General features: G+C 33.8%; 1 protein-coding gene across 1 annotated transcript; it reads right to left on the bottom strand.

Annotated features, from left to right (window-relative positions):
• Positions 1-369: 369 nt before the first annotated feature.
• LOC124361240 lies at positions 370-21,487 on the bottom strand. The gene is made up of 4 exons (XM_046815284.1): positions 21,464-21,487; positions 14,142-14,278; positions 12,682-12,779; positions 370-476 (listed from the first exon to the last, which is right to left on the bottom strand). The coding sequence occupies exons 1-4, from the start codon at positions 21,485-21,487 to the stop codon at positions 370-372; spliced, it is 366 nt and encodes a 121-aa protein (XP_046671240.1).
• Positions 21,488-22,246: the final 759 nt, after the last annotated feature.

Here is a 22,246-nt window from a genome sequence, read left to right as displayed (position 1 = left end):
AGGACATCAAGGATACATAAAGTTATATAATACGATTGATTGTAAGGAAGGAATTACTTCGAGGAAAACAGTCACGATTTCCAATCAACTAGCAATAATTACGTGATTTTCCTTAGATTACATGCTACGACTAGACAGTGATCACAAACTATGTTTTAAAACTTTGCAACAAAGAAATTTATATTCTCTTGTATTTAAGTTTGTTTGAGCCCATATTTTAGCTACAAAGGCTCATCAAATATTGGTGCGGGGGTCAGTGCCAAGGCTGTGCCTCTACTTGAAAAATAAACTGTGTCTGGTATACAAAAATAGAATGCATTTGTTACTAAGACACAACACATCTGAAAATGTGAATTGACAGAGAGAAGTTTACCTGTCAAGGGAGAGGCTGCGGGGAGGCGGGGGCGGCCAGGCGTCTCGGATGGTCCAGAGAAGCTCTTCTATCGTGGGGGGTGTCCGGGGCACGAGGGCAGCTCCTGCGACAGTAACCAGGTAACACGGTGAGGGCAGGCACCACCACACGGCCATGCTGCATGCTGACTACACCACACAACACTAATTGACTCTCACCAATTGACTGGTCCGCTACGTTGTAGCGAGCATCACTTCCCCCCTCCCCCTCACCATCACCTCCAACACACAGTTTACCGACACCGAAATTGTAGACTATGTTTAATAAGTCGGATACCACAAACAGTTTGTCATTTTGCTGCATATGGACAATGACGTGTAGCCTACAGGTCACGTGACGAAGAAGTGCGTTAGTGGCACTGATCTGAATGAATATTATGTAAAAACCCTACACATATAGCACTTTTCTCAACATAAATTAAAAGTCAGCCTCAACAGTGTCTAAACAGAAATGAAAGTTAAAGAATGGTTTGAAAAGCTATAACAATCAATTAAGATTCGTTTCAAAAATAAAGAGTGCGAAAGCGATCTATTTAAGTTTCACAACAGAAATAGCCATACAGAGGCAGATTCAAGGAGGGGTATTCCTGAATGACAACGAAATAAATTTATCAGACATAACCTATAATTTCTGTAACGGGCTGCATAAAACGTTTAAAACGGGCATTTTACAATGTGTTCATATAAATACAGATTTACTAACAAAACCAATAGTTTGTGTGACTGGAACTACAGTTACTCGTAGTTTTAGCATGCTTCTGTTGGCTGTGAATGTACTAATAATGAGTAGGCTAATATGCCAAGTAAGGGTAGGCCTACTGTGTGGAATCGATTTCAAGCACATTATAATAATAACTACTAATAACAACAACCTACTTACTTTAAGGGTATGCATGCAACAATACTGTTAAATTGTAAAGTCCAAAGGGTTAATAGAGAAAATTAGTTACAATCGAGTAGGAAATAGTAGTGGTAATACAATCAATCACTGCATGGCACTGATCAATATTTTAGCGACGATTCAAAGTTCAATCAATAGTGTAACAAAGTGATGTTATTGTATTTGTTCAAACTCGTTATTGTTCTGAAAATTAAAAAAGTGCTATAATACAGACAAATAGTGTAAGTGTTTCGAATCAAAATCGTTAAACAATAGACAGTATTGTAATGTCTTTTTAAACATTATCCAGTTTGATAGAAGGAGTTGGACTGAAGTGAATCTTAGAAATCCACACGTACATTAGCCTGATATTAAAAAGTACTTACGAAATAGTGCCCTCCAGCCTCCACGTTTGGTACGAGTTAAGTACACAGAGATGTACAGGCCACTCACTAAACCATTACATACCGACACAATAGAGCTGTGTACAGTTCGTATAAATGAATGAAATGAATAATGGAAATCTGAGCGATGAGGGATTTTGTTTCTAACGTCCTCGTTTCCTTGTTCATACAGTATCTCTGTGCCTTGAGGCCTCAAAGAGTTATTTATTTTCTCATCATGCTAGTTTGATTTCAATTTTTTATCATCATAACATTGAAATAAAAATATTTATATTGTTATCTTGTATATATATAAAAATGCTCTTGAAGATTCTTTTACATATGGTTTATCGTTCAAAAAAATCTATAAATTAAATGGTTTATTAAAAACTGCTTTTAATAAACGAGTTTTTAATAACTGTTTTTATATTTTATGGAAGGCGCCGCATTTATATTAAATGAAAAATATTGATAATTAAGGTTTCAAAAAATATTTTTAAAGTAATTATATATTTTACAAAACTACTATCAAAGTAATTTTTTTCGCAACTGTGATCATTGTGGATTGCGTATCAGAGTTGTCCAATGGCGATCGACAGGACCCATACTCACTACACAACTATTGCAAAGATCGTTGCACAGGTTTAGCAAACATTATGAAATCTGTGTGTTGGAGATTATAGAGGTAGTACTAGTACTCGTATATAGCGTGCAGTAGGTATTGTTTCGATGGCCGCACGCTGAAGGAACATGTCAATCTTTCTCTACGACGTTTTCATCAAATCTGCACTATAATCGTGAGTGAGAAATCGATACATTTTCCATCAGTAACGTAATATCTTGTAATACTGTACAAGTACAGTAATCAGCAAAGCAAAAGGATAATTATCGAACCGCAGTCAGAGTCTTAATAATTCTAGCAACGATACTATTAGAGGCTTTCTCGGCTCTATAATCTAAGTTCCTATGTTTTAAACGGTTTGTTATAATGTATTTTATCACTTTCTTTTGAACTTTTTTTAGTTCATATGTATTTCTGTTTGTTATCCTCCAAAATTTGCAAACCACCCCTCCCAAAAAAATCTGCCGCCCCGTGATTGTAGCACTTTAAGCCGATGTGTAAATCGAAACCTGAATATTTCTACATTTCCCGTAATAGGCCCGCCATTGGTTAATATTTTTTATTACAATTGTATTTAATTGCTTGAATTTTATGTTTCAAATTGTAAAATTGTAATGCTATTAAGCATTAAAAGGTGAAACATGATAACGTTATTCTTAGCCGTCCATGGTGTTAATCAGTATTGGAGTGCACATTATACAGACAATGGTAGCCTATCCAAGGATAGTTATTCAATAGCTATGTACATGGATTGACACCAAATTGGTATGTACGTTGTGTTGGATAGAATGTAATTAAGCATAATTCTAGAGTGCCTTTAGAAACTAGAGCGCTAAACCCGATAGGGCCAACCTAGATTTTTTTCTATGCAACTAACGTAAACAGTACAGTATATGCATCTTTAAAATTTTTTCACAAACCTGAATGTTTTTGTGAAATAATTTTGACACAAAACAGTGTTTATCTACTTTTGCACAAAAAATGATACCGATACCGGAAACGTTTCTCCGTGCGTATGTTATAAGTATGAGAGTTTATAAAAGCTACATGAATTATAGATACAGTGTATGAACATTAATTAATTAAATTGTGTTTGTGATCACTTTCACAGGCGAAGAGTGGAGTTCCCATTCTTTAAAAGAATCCAGAGCATCTTTAAATGCATTAACCTTAGCGAAAATGGCATGAATCGAAATAGTTCCATAGGCGAAACAAAAGACTATTAATTTTGGACGAAAGGTGAAAACGAGTTTAGTGTATATCAATTTTATTTCATAGCGGTTTTCCATTTACCAAAAGTTTATAACAGCCAGAAATGTCAAATGGTGAAACTGTTAGAGCCCACTAGCTCCAGAGACCATACTCTCGGGAACCCTGCCATATTGGAAGTTCCCATACCCCAACCGTTTCAATACAAGTATAAACTTTCAGAGGTAAAAAAGTGTTTGTTAGAAATATTAGACTTGTATATATGTTTCAACCTACTCTATAAAAGTATACATTGCGTTGATTTGTTCTTTTATTTTCTTCTTGTGTGGTTTATTCCGACCACTTTACTGCAATCTTTACACAAATCTTTCATGTTGGTAATTTATTTTCAGATAGAGATAGTATAAAGAATTTAAAACTGCTCGTGGTGAATAACACATCATGGAACAGGAAAAATAATTGTTAGTAAAAGATTATACTGAAAAGAATAAATCTGGGTAAGCGTTGGACATGTGCAATCATGAATATCAACATAGTTAAGAGACTTAAAAATCAGTTATTAAATGTGAACAACACATTTTATCATGCTATTAATGATTGTTACATTAATTGTTAATGTCAATATCAAGTTACTGCACAGGACAATTAATTAATTGTATTTTTCAGTGAGAGAAGTGCTTCTGTCTTCCTAAAAATGACTCTACCCAAAAATATCAACAATGCTCAAAATTAGAGAGAACTAAAAAAGTTGGTACGTGCAGCTTTTGCTCTGCTGTAAAGTTCTGGGGTTGTAGATTTGACTATAGGCCTTCGTGACTAGTGCACACATCAATAAGTAAGTGTTCTATTTTTTGTCCTCGATGATAGATGATACCTTCGATCTGTGTGACCTTACTCACTAATAACACTGCACGGCACAGATCGAATAAGTGTTATTGAACAGTTGTGAAAAATCCTGACGTCTCATAAAACATATTTCATAAATTGTATTTCTTCTTTACTTCTTTTAAGGAAATTCTGTCTTATTTCACTAAAAAGAGTATAATAGTATAGACTTATTTGGATATTAGGATTATACATAATAAATTATCAAATATTGTAAGACCATTAGTGATGCTGTGTATCCTATCACCTTAAAGTCTCCATAACGTTAAAAATATAATAAATAATAATACATTTTGAACATTAAGCTGGTATTTAATAATACTTAAACGTATAATGGTTAATGGTGATCCAAGTATTATTTGCTGTCATAAATAATTTACTATCATCACATACTATCATATAGGTAAAGTAAAATAATAATATAGATGTCTCTTACGAGGTTTTCTCTATTTTATTAAATACGTCCTCTTTTTACAACGGCCGAGCAAAAAATATTTTAAATCTATAAAATAAATAATGTTAATTTAACTATGGAAATGTAATTAATCTAATAAATGTATTACGCAAATACTTTTAACATGGTACCAAATGTAAAACTAGAAATAATTAGTCCGTTAAGTAATATATAAACAGACATAAAATCCCAAATCTCACTATTTTGTATTATATATACTTAAGGACTAAATACACAAGAGTTCTCTTGTTAAGAAGTACCTATATAAATATATATATATATATATGTATATATATAAATATATATATATGCTCATCTGATTTCATAACCTACATCCGGTTCCGACCACTCCCAATTTTTGTTAACACAATTAAATTCTTTAACTATTTCGGCCTCGCTGAGAGCCATCTTCAGTTAGGAGATTTTCGAGATAAAATTTTGAGTTTCAGTTGAAATTTTTAAAGAATTTAAATGTATTAGCAAAAGTACTTTGAGGAATGAACCAGAAAATCTACGTTAGTTATGGCTTTAATTGTATGGCTTTTTTATTCACTTAGCCTATATCTTGATCAGACAATTAATGCCCTTTTGAAATCCACAGAAGAATTTGAAAATGTTGCGTTAATATCTCATCACTCGTATTTATTACATTTTCGTCCTCATAAGTTGAGATCGATTGATTGCTCTGGTACGTGTTTAAGGTCCATTATAACGTGTATGAGGGTAAACTAGGCATCTCTTTTATGACTTCCATCTTCAGGTTTGACTACATGGGAGATTAAAAAGCTATGTCAAGTCATGATCCCTGATCTTCACAGCAGTTTCAGACTTCGAGTGGTTTAGAAGCGAATCGCTTGGGTTTTGAATGCCTTAACAGTGGTGGAGATCAACTGTTTATATATTTACTGGCCAAGTTGAAAGATGCCCGACGCGGAGAGATTCTTTTGAACTCAGACCTACAGTGTACAGATCAGTAACACCGTCTTTTCGTAATATCAAGATCACTCAGATTTCGTTGTTTACTAGCGTGAAATTCTTCTTCCCAGCTAATAGGGAAATAACGGTTATGCTTCTCTGAAGTAAGGTTTATGTATTTTTAAATTAAAGTATGATTTTTTTAGTTGGTATTCGGTCAGGTTATTCCTCTTTAAGTATAAATAACCATAATCAGCGTCTTGAGATACATTTCCTGAAGAGAAAAAAAATAAAAACAACGTGCAACCAAAACAATCTCGATGAAACAAACAGGCCGGACCGGTAAGAGGTCTGAAACCCCCCCCCCGCCCTTTTCAGTGCTTTGACCAAATAATAACGAATAGATAAGATACACGGTCCTCCTGTGGTTTGATGTTAGCAACACTCCCATTTCTCCCTTATCACCTTTTCGCAAATACACACCATAACTCGTTCACTCAAGAACTTAGCTGCATATTTTGAATTCATTTTTAGTTAATTTAAATTTGGAACTGTTTATATTTATTATCTAACTTGAATATTTGGTACCTTAAAAATGTATATGTAGTCTATAGATGAAATATACAATTTAATTAGCTGTTAAAAGTTTTTAAATACAGTAAAACATAAAAACCCTAGAGTATATAAGTACTTAACGTATAATGAGTGCTGTATACCACACAGGATCGGTTATTAACCATAGGAATATATTACAAATACATTACAAAACATAAGTTTAACAGTTTTTTTAAACAATCCAAATAGAATTTATTACATTTTAAAACTCGTAAATTTAGTAAGCTATGTAAGCGGAAATGTGACGTGCGACTCACCTAGATAAACATTGGTGACTCACCTGCTGGTTGAAGGTTGGCTCTGTGTGGTGGCCGGTGGGGGGTTGGCGACTAAGAAGTCGATCACCAACCGCCTCGGTCGATACGGCCCCCTTCTGTGCTACCATTCATACACTGGCTAATTGTCTTGCCTTGTTGTGTACGTACTCGTGTACCCGACCAGTTGAACCTCCGGCACATTAAAGTATTCTTGCGTAATTGTACAGCACTCATCAAACCGAGCAGTTGTTCACGAGAGTGTTCAATACGGCAGGACGAGCATCAGAACTCGGCTACAGCGTCAACCAAGCATGGCTCAGTCAGTTAACTGTATCTACCAAGCTGATAGAAACCTTGTCGTTGACAGCAATTCCATTATCTAGTCCTGACATTTATACTGTTCGTACAATGCCTGTCAAACCTTTATTCAGAACCTCGACTTTGGTGTAAATCGATGTACCTAGTATACTCACTAATTGATGCAGTTATCTTTTCAAATATGATGAAAAAGTTCTCTGGCTACTGAGACTACTGTTCTCTGGCTCAGTTAGAGAAGTTTGCTTGAACTTTTATCTCTTGGACATCTACTACGTCTATTGTAAAAACGATAGGTGTTTCTCTTTATAGTAATTGATACTAACTTTTTACCCACCCTTCGTAACGGTATAGTTACACACTATGAGTATTATTCTGTAAAGCACGAAGCCAAATACAGAGGATTTTAACGTGACATGTGTTTCTGAAGTGAGATCCAAACAAACTGTAAATCTAGTGTTCGTTCAGTGAAGATTTCCCGATGAAGCCTCTTCAGTAGTTTCCAAATTTCTGGACATGTGGAAACGAAATTGGATGTGTTTATAGAGTTTTCTAAGGTGGATTACTCTCAATATACAATGAGATATCTCACCTGGAAATAGAAATGCCCGATGTTACCCTTCTCGGGGATTTCAAACACTGGGGGACTAAAGGAGGGGGGGGCAATATAAGGTCGGATGCTAAGTGTATTTTTGTTTGTTTTTTCTAATAATCATTATTAATGAATGAAGAATGAATAAATTCAAGACTGGTGGCAAAGTCCTGTACTCTAGCTATTTTGAGGACGGTGTAAGTTAAACGTTTTTCTGGAATCGGGGTTTTCTGTCATGTGGCGTTGAATGTCACGGAGTAATGGTATATATAAGGGTATGGAAAATGATTCAATCAGCCAACACCTTTTCCGTATAGTTCGGACTACACGTCAAATGTAGGTTGCACTCTCTTGGTTTCCATTGTGTATGAGCTAAGAACCAGCCGAACTTAGCTAGTAACAAGGCTACCTACATATTACTAACCCATCCTCCACACTTATCCCCCTTAAATATACATAACATAAGTAGGTATAACGAGATCTCAAATTTTTAATGCGGAATAAATAAACCTCATCATCCACATACAAAAGTGCAATGATATTTATGGTAGATTCTCCAGCTCTTGAGTCCACTTCGGCGAGTTGTATATGGAGTTTTTAGTTTTTCTCCAGTGATCTCAGTAGCCCTTAGAGACATCGCCTATAAAAGCGCCCGACGAAAAAACCGAAGTCATATACTACATCTAAGGATATTTACATCTAAGGCATGTACTAATAACTTCCGGACGTGAACAACAATATTCCCATAAAGGAGGCAGAGTTTTCTCTCAATTAACATCTCTGTTCTCGCAGATGGTTGGGGAGTCCCCGATGTCCGTATAAGGGTGCCCAATGAAAACCACCAGGGAATTAATGCCATCGATAGTGACCAATTACTGTTTCAGCAAAATATATAAAATTAATCTGAACCTTTGAACGCTATTTTCTTAAAATAAGTCTTAGAGCGGACTCATAAGATATAAATAGTGTAAAGCAGGGACATTTCTTGTTCTCCGTTCATATAATTCAGACGAGCAGATAAAAAAAGGTTCAAAAAGCAAAATTGGGAAACCTAAAACTACCGAATTAGGAAATATACAGTACTTCAAATTGGTTATCTATATATATAAAAATGAATGTTTGTATGTTTGTCCTTTATGGAATCGTGAACTATTGGACCGATCATGATGAAAATTTGTACGTATATGTATTTTTCCACGGAGAAGGTTTATAAGCTATGCCCATCCCTTTCCCGATTCAGGATTCCGCCCCACTGGTTATAGAAATACCCATAAGAAATGCATTGCAGCAAACATATGTTAACGTCTTTTCAAATTTTTAATCAGCTGTTCTTTGTAAACATATATTACACTTATAGTTTTAAAGCATAGAGTAAGCTTAAGAGAAACGACAAATTTTGTTTAAAACTGTTTTTGCAATCACTGTTAAACATAGACTTTACTATCCAGATAATACAATTCAAATTTGACGTAAAAATTCACCTTTAACTGCAATATTTATTTAATATAAACCATGCTCATGCTTGATCAGAAGAGTAATGCAGATATCATAATTACTATCTTACGTTGGCTACAAATATAAAGAATGTTATAAAATCAACCTTAGTTGTTTTTTTTTTTGACAGAAGTATGGTTCTCAAAACTCCGTGTGTACATATTCTCTCGATCGAGACAACAAAGCAAGCTCAATCGTGGCATCGGAGATATAACTAATTTAATCTAAAATTTATTATAGTAAAAAAAAATTTACTAAGTAATATAAGGACTTCGGTTCTTAAGATTTGCGTGCGAAGCCGTGGGTAACAGCTAGATAGAGGCAGGAATATGGTACATACCTTCATAATACGCCCAAGAGGCTCACGATGGAACGACTATCAATTATCTCAGCAATGTTTAGAATGTGATAGAAAAAGAATAAGTGAATATAGTGTACTGTTTTCAACGGGAAATTGCGTGCGAAGCCGCGGGCAACTTTTGCAAAAAATTATTGAAATGCGCAGCAAAGCGCGCCGGGCCCGCTAGTATGTATATATATAAATGAATGTTTGTGTGTTTGTCCTTTATAGACTCAGAAGCTATTTGACCGATCATTATGAAAGTTTGTATGTATATGTATTTTTCCACGTAGAAGGTTTATATGCTATGCCCATTGAAGTAACTCACCACCAGGAGGCGCTGTAAAATATATAAGTTATCAAAGCGCCTGCACATTGTAAACTACAATTACGATATAGTTGTGTATAATAACCACACATTATGTGAATGCGCTAAGTTTTTATGGATATTCGTCTTTCAAATGAATTTCTGTTTGGCCTTATAGCTTGAATGTTAGACCACTTTATTTTAAGAACATGTACGCGTACAATGGCTATAAACATACACTTTTGGCAGATTTTCTTGTTAGTGTCAACAAGGTAAACTCTACATCGGCGTTGACAATATAATTCACTTGAATCAGAAGTGCTCATACACGAGCAAAGCTTACAAAAAGCGTGCGAAGCCTCGGGGAACAGCTGGTTTATGTATATTTTATGGTATATGAAAATAAAAATAATACAGACATTTTTTATATACTTAACTGTGTCAATTGACTAATAGATCCCCCTGTTACATTCTACTAATCTGCATCACTATTTCTATTGTAAGGAAGTTTACTGTCTTGCTGTAACATCAATAATGATCTGTCCTTGTAGCAGAGGCCATTTTAAAGCAGAAACTCTTCTTGTTCTCTGCCCATATAACTCATACGAGTAGATAAATAGGTTCAAAGAGCAAAATTTGGAAGCCTGACATTATCGAATTGCTTAGGTACAGTACTTCAAATTAGTTCTTTATTAATAGCAATATAGTAAAATTAAAACATGTTATTTATATTACTAAATAACAAAGAACTGTTTTACTTTGCTTTATATAAACTTGAGACACTGTTGTAATTTAACTCTTAGTATTAATCTTTGTTTTATTAGATAAATAAAACAAACATAGTAATAGAATTCTGAGATGTTATACCATAATAATAACGCAGAAAAATAATTTATGCTAATCAACCATTATGCAAATTCGATGTTTACAGTTTAAAATGGATTTATCAATGAATATTTTGTATCTTGACGACATGATCAAGACAATAATATATGTAACTGATCCCTGTCAACAAACATCAGTTGTATTGCATCGTTATAGTGTATAAAATATATCTGACTTTCAAAATATCAAAAATTGATTTTAAATTTAGGTACATAATGAAAATATATAACATTGCGTTGTCCATAATCTGTTTTACCAAATTGATGGGACATAATTGAAATGTATAGTAAGTGGCGTCACTTACTTTTTGTTTACTATAGTGGACTGAGCAAAATTGCACCTTTGCTTAATTTTATTTGCTTAAATGTTTTATATATACAACATGTTTTGTTGTCAAATGTCTTTATGTTTTGGCAAAGAAACAATATACAAACGTTGTTAATAAATTACTATTAAAGTGTAACTTCTGAATTTTACTCGCAATAAACATCATTTGACATCAAAATAAGGCCCAGTTCCTCTAAACTCTTTATTATTACACTACATACTTTGTACTTACCGATTAGGGCATACCCTTGTAATGAACTTAGATAGAATACGTCGAGAATAAGAAATACGTTATTTGGTCACTTAGTTATTTAATATAATTTTGAGACCAAAATTTATTAATAACTTCAGTAATCATCGTAGGCAGACAAAAAAATTATTTCGCATTATATAGCTCATGTATCAAATAGCCTACACGTCAGCAAGTCGACAGTGACGAAATGTGTGTGTGTCACATGTATTGAACATTTTAACAAATAGTTTAACAGCCAAGATTTATTATATATACCATAGCAAATGAAATATTATTTATTAATTAAGACCTAATTTTCCTTATAAATTACCCAAGGAGAATTTTTAATTTCAAATGTATTTCTTCATATTCTCGGCAATGATCTGTTTTACTTTTCAAAAGAAATTAGCTTTCCGAAATGTGTTATTTTATCCGACGAAAAGTAATCTGCCATCTCTAAAGGCAAGGGATTAAACACGACTCGGCTAATACAGTCGGGTCAGTGCATAATGAACGGCACAACTGGCATATATTTTTCAGAAAGTGGAATAATGTGAGGAGGGGTTGTTGACCGAGTCTCGTGCATCCTCGCGCCCTCGCTCCACCCCCGCCCCCACCACAACACACCAGGCTACGTACGTATTATAGCCGAGATTGGCACTTTAGTTCCACAATGACCATAGTTAATTTGACCATTTCTGTTGATAAGTCCAAAATTGTTTTATTTAGATTGCGCTATCAGTCTCAGTCAAAATGTTCCAACATTGCCTTTGTGTCGGATAAACAGAGATTTTTCTTGACTAAATAGAGATTTGTTTAGGATAAACAAAGATTTGTCTCGGATAAACAGAATTTTTTTTACTAAACATAAATTTATTTCGGATAAACAGATTTGTTTCGGATAAACAGATATTTGTTTCGGGTAAACAGTAATTCGTTTCAGGTAAACAGGAAAATATCTCGGATAAACAAAAATTTGTTTTGGATTAACAGAGATTTGTCTCGGATAAATAGGGACTTTTCTCGGATAAACAGAGATTTGTTTCAGATAAACAGAGATTTGTCTCGAATAAACATAATTTTTCTCGACTTAACAGAGATTTGTTTCGGATAAACAGAGACTTGTCTCGGATAAACAGAGATTTGTTTTGGGTAAACAGAGACTTGTCTCGGATAAACAGAGATTTGTTTTGTGTAAACAGAGATTTTTCTCGGATTTGACTTTGAGTTCCAATTAAATTTTACGTCTTTACAAACATACTCGTACGTTTACAGTAAATAAATATTATTGTATTATTATGTCACTTATGAAGGTGGTGTATTGGTTCCACACAATAAATTATTTGTGTAGCCTACTGGTTATTCGGTTTCATGTGCATCAATAGAAAAGTGTTGGAGCCTAGTAGAACAACGTAGTAACGACAATCTGCTGCCTCAAATAACTGAGTGTCGCAAAGTAGCCTGTTTTATTACCTGAGAGTTCCTCAATGTATAAAATTAGACTACTAAAGCTTGAGTGGTAGCGGTGGAAGCATTTCCTCAAATTCGGGTCTCTCACCTGGTGGGTGTAGGAAGACGTGAGCCTTGAGGTGAGCAGCCGGGGCGTAGCGACGTGCGCCGCGACGTCTGGCGCGGGTTCGCCCCCTCCGCCACGCCCTGCCCAGGAACAAGGAATTAGTCAGAAAGGTCGCAATACAATGTCTGCATTCATTTGAATACGATATAAGTCGTTAGGTGTGTGATTTTTTTGTGATTAATTGAAAATTTGTGATTGGTAACTTTATGTGTGTATTAATTAATAGATACATCCTATACTACTAATTAGTAGATACATCCTATACTACTAATTAGTAGATACATCCTATACTACTAATTAGTAGATACACCCTATACTACTAATTAGTAGATACATCCTATAAAACTATTTAGTAGATACAGCCCACACTACTAAATAGCGGATACATGGTGAACTACTAATTAGTAGATACATCCTATAAAACTATTTAGTAGATACAGCCCACACTACTAAATAGCGGATACATGGTGAACTACTGATTAGTAGATACATCCTATACAATTAATTAGTAGATACATCCTATAAAACTATTTAGTAGATACAGCCCACACTACTAAATAGTGGATACATGGTGAACTACTAATTAGTAGATACATCCTATAAAACTATTTAGTAGATACAGCCCACACTACTAAATAGTGGATACATGGTGAACTACTAATTAGTAGATACATCCTATAAAACTATTTAGTAGATACAGCCCACACTACTAAATAGTGGATACATGGTGAACTACTAATTAGTAGATACATCCTATAAAACTATTTAGTAGATACACCCCACACTACTAAATAGTGGATACATGGTGAACTACTAATTAGTAGATACATCCTATACAACTAATTAGTGGAAGCATGGTGTAATTTTTGAACTTCTAGTACTCCTACTGGGATATCGAAATATGCATCTGAAGCAAATCTGGTAATAGGCATTTGGAAATTCATCGCAGTATTAAGAGTTGGATCTTGGATTTTACCTCCATAAGTACAATGTTTAACACCAAAACACTTTTATATCCTTATTCTTTTGCCGAATTATTATAGGTGTATATTAAAGCTATGAATTTAAAATATTAAAATTAGTATTCTTAGTTAACAATGTTTAAAAACCAATAAATAACGTTGGAATGGTTAATAATAATATTCTTGAAATTAGACATCTACGATAATTGTATGGCAAAAACAAGGGCGTTAAGTGTTTAAGGTTAAAAGGTTATTTTTAAGCAACTAGAATCAATATGGCTAGAAGAACAGCCTTAACTCTTAAAATAAATCAATCCCACAATCATTGGTTACACTTATTAATTTAAATGTTATAAACGGGATAATTAGATAACCCACGAATGATTAGATAAATTTAACTTAATTTAATTTTAATTTAATTTAATTTAATTAATAAATACTAATGAGTTGTTACTCTACTAGATAAGTTTGCGTACTGACAAGGGAGCCGGGGCGGGCAGACGCGGGTGTCGCAGTGGCAGTGTACCATGGCAGACGTCTCCCACTCGGAACGGGTGACTGAAGTAGAAGTGACACAGAGGTACTCGGTCGGCCGACTCCTGCGAGGACCATTCGCTCTGAAACATGAAGACACAACGGTCATTGTGTTGATACACAACGACCTGGAGTTGGTACATACAGATCAACCACAGGATCGGGAGGTGTTCATATAACAATGTTCACTTGCCAATGTTTAAAATAATCTAGTTCAAAGCTATTTATTTTACCTGCGTGATAATTAACACAGATTTTAATATTATCTAAATATTAGTGTAAGGTGGCCTTCTTAAAAATAGTCCATAGAGTATCGACGATTTTGAAAAGTTATTCAATATTAATTAAACAATAATTCTCAATCATAGTAAAACCATAGAAATATTCTAAGACTGAACAGTAAAATTTTGAAATTAAGAAACTGATTTATGTCTTATAAGGTAGGTAAAACTGTACTTTTACTTAACTAGATTTACCGTTTGTATTAGTTAAGTAAAAGTAAGAGAGAAATTACTGTTTTAATTTTAACCCATAATTAAGGTGAATATGATTTGTTTATTGTAAAAAGATTATGCACCATGCATGGAAAAATATTCTTAGAATTTAAAAGAAACTTTTTCAGATGACTTAATTAGGTAGTTTTGGGTGGTTGGTGACTTAAACTATGATTAAACAAAGCAGAGAATTTTCAAGGAAATGTTTCCTACGTAACTGTGCTTGTTCACTTGTGTATTTTTTCTATGTAATTTCTGTTACTTCAGAAAAAAATAAATAAGAGCTAAGATGAATGGGATTAAATTAGAAAATAGCTACCGTACGTTATACGTAATTATAAAACACAAAAAGTGTGTAAATGTGCGGAATAAGGAACCAATTACAAGAATTTTACAATTAGTACAGAATTAGTACAAGAATTAGTACAAGAATTAGTACAGAATTAGTACAAGAATTAGTACAAGAATTTTGAATTTATGCAGATTTTTACTTTTCCAACTGGAACCTATTATACGTTATTATGAGTAAGAGGTCTAAGTATTCAAAATGGAGACTGTGGTATCAAAGAAATGTACATTACAACATAATAACAATGGCATATTATAATGAAAGTACACGCCTTAGCGCTCATTCATGTAACTAAGTTGTAATAGTACACATAATAAAGAGAGTCGGATTGATTATCACCTAATTGATGATGGAAGTAATCATCATATATGTCAGTTCTGTAACTACGTTATATTAGTATACAAAGTAAAGGCATTGGAGTCGGACTGATTATCACCTAATTGATGATGGAAGTAATCATCATATATGTCAGTTCTGTAACTACGTTATATTAGTATACAAAGTAAAGGCATTGGAGTCGGACTGATTATCACCTAATTGATGATGGAAGTAATCATCATATATGTCATTTCTGTAACTACGTTATATTAGTATACAAAGTAAAGGCATTGGAGTCGGACTGATTATCACCTAATTGATGATGGAAGTAATCATCATATATGTCAGTTCTGTAACTACGTTATATTAGTATACAAAGTAAAGGCAATGGAGTCGGACTGATTATCACCTAACTGATGATGGAAGTAATCATCATATATGTCAGTTCTGTAACTACGTAATATTAGTATACAAAGTAAAGGCATTGGAGTCGGACTGATTATCACCTAACTGATGATGGAAGTAATCATCATATATGTCAGTTCTGTAACTACGTTATATTAGTATACAAAGTAAAGGCATTGGAGTCGGACTGATTATCACCTAATTGATGATGGAAGTAATCATCATATATGTCAGTTCTGTAACTACGTTATATTAGTATACAAAGTAAAGGCATTGGAGTCGGACTGATTATCACCTAATTGATGATGGAAGTAATCATCATATATGTCAGTTCTGTAACTACGTTATATTAGTATACAAAGTAAAGGCATTGGAGTCGGACTGATTATCACCTAACTGATGATGGAAGTAATCATTATAGTATATGTCAGTTCTGTAACTACGTAATATTAGTATACAAAGTAAAGGCATTGGAGTCGGACTGATTATCACCTAACTGATGATGGAAGTAATCATCATATATGTCAGTTCTGTAACTACGTTATATTAGTATACAAAGTAAAGGCATTGGAGTCGGACTGATTATCACCTAATTGATGATGGAAGTAATCATTATACAGGGTGTTCTGAAAAAAGGTGCCCATAAGTCAGGGCGTGATTCCTCACATCAAATAAGAAAAAAAGGTCTAATTAACATAGGTCCGAAAATGCTTAGTTACCAAGTTATACAGGGTGAAAGATTTTCGTCATGAATTTCAGTTCCCCTGCTGCAACGAAGCCCTACGGGTATTTGTTGGCTGTTAATTAAGATGTACAATTTAGCGTACTTTATGTAAAATGAACTGAAAAATTGAATAAAACCGTTTCCAGACCTGTAGCTACAGTAATTTTTAAGATATGTGACGAAATACGCGAAACTTGGTCCCGAAAAACAAGTTACATTTAGGTTTGAAGCAGATTTACTATGTTAAATGTACAATAAACACAAAATATTTTTTCACGGTAACTTGTAGAAAATTTAATTTCGAAGAGAAAGATGTAAAATAAGTCTATAATAGACAAACGCAAACTTTAAAAAATAATCCTTAATTACATACAAAACGCATGAAAAATAGACAAAATCTGTTAAGCTCTCTACAAATGTAATATTGAAATTAAAACAGCTGTTTTATTAAAACAAATTAATGAGTTACTATTTATTTTTTATCAAGTAAATATTTTTAACAATCATACATTATCATACATAAAAAAAGTTATCTGAATTATCATTCAACAAAAAAGTTACACTTGTCCTAAAAAAACTAACCACGTCACCGTAGATGTTCAAAATGTTTCCCCTCATTCAAAATACAAGCATCCAGCCGTCTTCTCATAGACTGCCGAACTCTTTTGAAGATCCCAGGTGTCTCACGTATCCTTTTGAATCCCGTTTAACAATCCTTATTCGCAACTCTTCTATGGTACCCACAGGCGAGTCGTAGACAAGCGTCTTTAAATGTCCCCATAAGAAAAGTCTAGAGGATTGAGGTCAGGTGACCTTGCAGGCCATGCTACTGGGGCTCCTCGACCAATCCATTCTGTTTGGATATGCTTCATTTAAAAAATTCTCTTACTTGTAATGTGTAATGAGCTGGAGCTCCATCCTGCATGAACCACATGTTGTTGCGTGTGTATAGTGGCACATCTTCGAGTAACTCATTCAGATTAGTCGTCAAGAAATGTAAATAATTTTCACCATGGACCGTATCAGGTAAAAAACTAATAAAAATTTTATCACCCAGAATAGCAGCCCATTACGTTTATAGAAAACTGATATTGGTGACGGTTCTCTGAAATAGCACGTGGATTTTCAATTGCCCACATGTGAGTATTGTGGGTGTTAAGAATAGCCATTCTTGAAAATTTTGCTTCATCAGTAAAGATAATGTAATTTAAAAAATGTGGATTTCTGCACCTTTGGATAAGCCATTGGCATAGCTGAACACGAGGAAAGTAATCTCGAGGCAAAAGAGCCTGGACCTTTGATAGTGATAAGAGTGCAACTGCTGCTCGTGTAAAATCTTCCAGACAATTGAATTACTAACACCGAAATCCAAGGCTAGTTTCTCTAGTACTTCTTCCAGGATGATTCTCTATTTCGTCCAACACGCCCTCCTCCATTTCAGCTGTACACGTTGTACGTGGCCGTCCTGATCTACCAACTTTTCCAGATTTAAAGGTTCCCGTCTCGCTTAGCCTTCTATGAATGGAAGAAAACATTTTATGAGTCGGTTAACTGTCTATGAGGAAAATGTTCCTGATAGAGAGTCGTCTAGCCTGACAACTGTTGCAATGTGCAAGACCGTACATTAAATGCATGTCTGCCATTTCACCATTAGTGTACATAATATTCATATTACCTGCCATGATGAATAAGATATTATTAGCTATCAAAAAATAACTTCAACGGCACTCGCACTAACTTGTATTAAAGTACAGATCAACACACGCACTTAATGAGCAATGGAAAAATAGCTGCTTGTAATGTTTATTTAAATTATTATAAACAATGTTAACATTTGTTAAAACATATGTTTTAAATAGAAATTATTTTGTTTTCTCAAATCAAATATTTTAATAAAACAGCTGTTTTAATTTCAATATTACATTTGTAGAGAGCTTAACAGATTTTGTCTATTTTTCATGCGTTTTGTATGTAATTAAGGATTATTTTTTAAAGTTTGCGTTTGTCTATTATAGACTTATTTTACATCTTTCTCTTCGAAATTAAATTTTTCTACAAGTACCGTGAAAAAATATTTTGTGTTTATTGTACATTTTAACATAGTAAATCTGCTTCAAACCTAAATGTAACTTGTTTTTTTCGGGACCAAGTTTCGCGTATTTCGTCACATATCTTAAAAATTACTGTAGCTACAGGTCTGGAAAACGGTTTTATTCAATTTTTTCAGTTCATTTTACATAAAGTACGCTAAATTGTACATCTTAATTAACAGCCAACAAATACCCGTAGGGCTTCGTTGCAGCAGGGGATCTGAAATTCAGACGAAATCTTTCACCCTGTATAACTTGGTAACTAAGCATTTTCGGACCTATGTTAATTAGACCTTTTTTTTCTTATTTTGATGTGAGGAATCACGCCCCTGACTTATGGGCAAAACCTTTTTTCAGAACACCCTGTATATGTCAGTTCTCTAACTACGTTATATTAGTATACAAAGTAAAGGCATTGGAGTCGGACTGATTATCACCTAACTGATGATGGAAGTAATCATCATATATGTCAGTTCTGTAACTACGTTATATTAGTATACAAAGTAAAGGCATTGGAGTCGGACTGATTATCACCTAATTGATGATGGAAGTAATCATCATATATGTCAGTTCTGTAACTACGTTATATTAGTATACAAAGTAAAGGCATTGGAGTCGGAATGATTATCACCTAATTGATGATGGTAATACTCATCACAACTGACGTTCAAGCAAAGCTTAATTTGTAAAATTAGAAGTATCGGGGTTCGGTCGGGGTATATGGAATAATCCCCAAGAAATAGGAAGGGCCCGGAAGGCCTCCCGCTAAAAATGTAAAGGAAAGTATTTGGAAGTAAAATTTTGGTGTTTTGGTCTACTAAATAATTTTAGTTAACAATTTCTCATGGACGCGCCACTTCCAAGCACGCAAGATTACCAAATAGAATAAAATAATTGAAATTCAAATGTGCACAGGCGAAGATCCCTATAGTATAGTGGGTTCGTGGAACCGAATAACTTAAACAGTGTATATTAGTGTTATTATACTTAGAACACAGATCATTAACACAATGTAGGCGTTAATAACTTTTAGACTCAGACTACTTTATATTATTCGTATAAATTCGTGATTCCAAACATAGGCAACACGACTGAAAAGGTTAATGAAACAACTTATTTCCAACAATAGTAAATAAGTGTTAATTTGAACTTAAAATTTAGAATTACATATTAATACATACAATGCAATACATCATCCGTAGTAACTATATTTTAAATTTATATTTTAATATTAAAACATTGCTAAAATACGATATATTTCTCAATGTAGCTTATTATATTTGTAATTAAATATTGGACAGATATAAGAATATTATGTAGGTACTGTAGTCTTGTACTGTTTTCATCTAAGACTGACATTACAATCCAAATAGACTATTAACTATTTATCATCGTATAATTCATTAAGAATTCATAAACTCAAATGTTCATAAATGACTGTTCATAAACATACTTGTCCTTATATATTACTAGCTGTTTCCCGCGGCTTCGCACGCGTCTCTTAAGCTTTGCCCGTATATTTCTTTGCCTTCAAATAGTGTTTGGATATTTTAATATACGTAACTACTGTGTTGTAATTGCAGTTTATAATGTGCAGGCGCTTTGATAACTTTTATATCTTGCAGTACAGCCTGGTGGTTAGTTACATCAATGGGCATTGCGTATAAACCTTCTACATAGAAAAATACAAATTTTCATAGTGATCGGTCCAATAGTTTCTGAGTCTATAAAGGACAAACACACAAACATTCATTTTTATATATTATGATTGCAGAAACAGTTTAAACAAAATTTGTCGTTTCTCTTAAGCTTACTCTATGCTTTAAAACTATAAGTGTAAAGAAATTTATATATAAATATATTTTTTGTCGCATTATATATGTTTACAAAGAACAGCTGATTAAAAATTTGAAAAGACTCTTTCACTTAATAACATATGTTTGCTGCAATGCATTTCTTACGGGTATTTCTGTAACCAGTGGGGCGGAATCCTGAATCGGGAAAGGGATAAAAAGTATCCTATAACCTTCTACAGATCAAGACGAACAAATTAAAAAAAAAATTAGGCGAATCCGTCCAGCCGTTTGTGAGTGATGCTGTTACACACGAACAGTTTCATTTTTTATATATATATAGATTTTCTCGATCGTTCCTTTGAGTTCGCAGGTATCTTTTCTGAATGTTTCCCTTTGAATACTAAGATTTAACGTGGCGTATTACTTTGTATTGGTAAACAGGGGATCAAACTTGTTTTATCAATAATAAGTCACAAACAGATTTAACATACGACTAAATCCTGTAAAATTGTGTCCCAGGTATGTTAAGAATTTTGGGTTTCTCTGTATAAAGACACCTTTAAAAGTCATGTTACTTCTTGCGTTCTCTGCTTCAAACACTTTCCACTTCAAGGAAGATCGACTATACTTTTTAAAACCATATTACCATATACTTAAAAACCATATACTTTATAAGTGACATATTTTTGAGGGCTGGAATCAAGATTAAGTTTGATTTTTGTAACAGCAGAAGAAGATCTGGAAGTTCTTCGAGAACATCATGAATATAGGGAGGTTTTTCAAAGAAAGATACAGAAGAACTCAAGACGATTATAACAATACCAAAATAGCACAATGGGAAATTATTGTTTAGTTGTTTTTTTACCGAGTATGACAGCTTCACTGTCAGTAGTAACATATATTAGGTTTTTATTATTCTAATCCATCCCTTCTAATTTTGTTTTGATATATACAATACAATACGATCTGTTGCTGAACTATGTGGACTCATCGATTTTGAGAGAAAACTTACTATTATTCTCTAACAATTTATTTACCAAGTCTCTCTGAATTTCTCTTGAAATGTGATGGACAATATTTGAACATGCAAACCTTGGGATGGAGGATAAGACCCATGTCTAGTCCATTGTTGATCGATTATAGATTCAAACTCTTAAATTCGTCTATTCAATAGTGCCAATAGTGCTGTGCGGAAAATCCTTTTTGTACTTTCCTGCTCTTTTTTATGCATGTATACAAAATATATTTAAATTGATATCTTTTTTGCCAAAGCATGAATAGTTTCTACCGCTTGGTAAGCTTTGAAGTTCTTATGTTCAAATGTTTGTTCCTCAGCGATTGTTGTGGTTGGACTCGGTCTGACCAGTTGGGTCTCACAGTGCCCTGTACCCATTGTTAACAGATTTAAGGCTCTAGGGTTTAGCAGAACCTAAATTTGAAACATGTCTGTGTGTTTCACATAGTAGCTCTGGTCCAATAATAAGCGGCGTGTTCTTACGTCTAAAATCAGCATACAGTTGGTCTGTCCAACATATTGACACAGGACAAACGATTTTGGCGTTAGGACCCCCATATTAAATAGCTCTAAAGAAGTATTTTTGAACAAGGCTCACCTTGTCCAGTAGTCACATTTTAGCTTTAGACCTAGATTCATCGTTCAAGTCTGCTTTCACTTCCATTTGAGTTCTCCCACTTAACCTTTAAGTTTGGCACCAAAAATCACTAATTTTCATCTTTTAAATTGTATAAAACTGGCAAAAACAACTAAACAGATACATGAAACAGTTTGTTAGCCTTACACTGCAAAGGCGCGGACTTTGTATACATTCAGTTGGTACATCAAAATTTGGCCGTGCTGCGAGCAGCGCTTAGGCA

This window comes from Homalodisca vitripennis, chromosome 4, assembly GCF_021130785.1.
Source record: "Homalodisca vitripennis isolate AUS2020 chromosome 4, UT_GWSS_2.1, whole genome shotgun sequence".
In the NCBI taxonomy this organism is placed as follows: domain Eukaryota; kingdom Metazoa; phylum Arthropoda; class Insecta; order Hemiptera; family Cicadellidae; genus Homalodisca; species Homalodisca vitripennis.
Note: the sequence above shows the minus strand (reverse complement) of the source record. Positions and strands in the feature narration are given on the sequence as shown.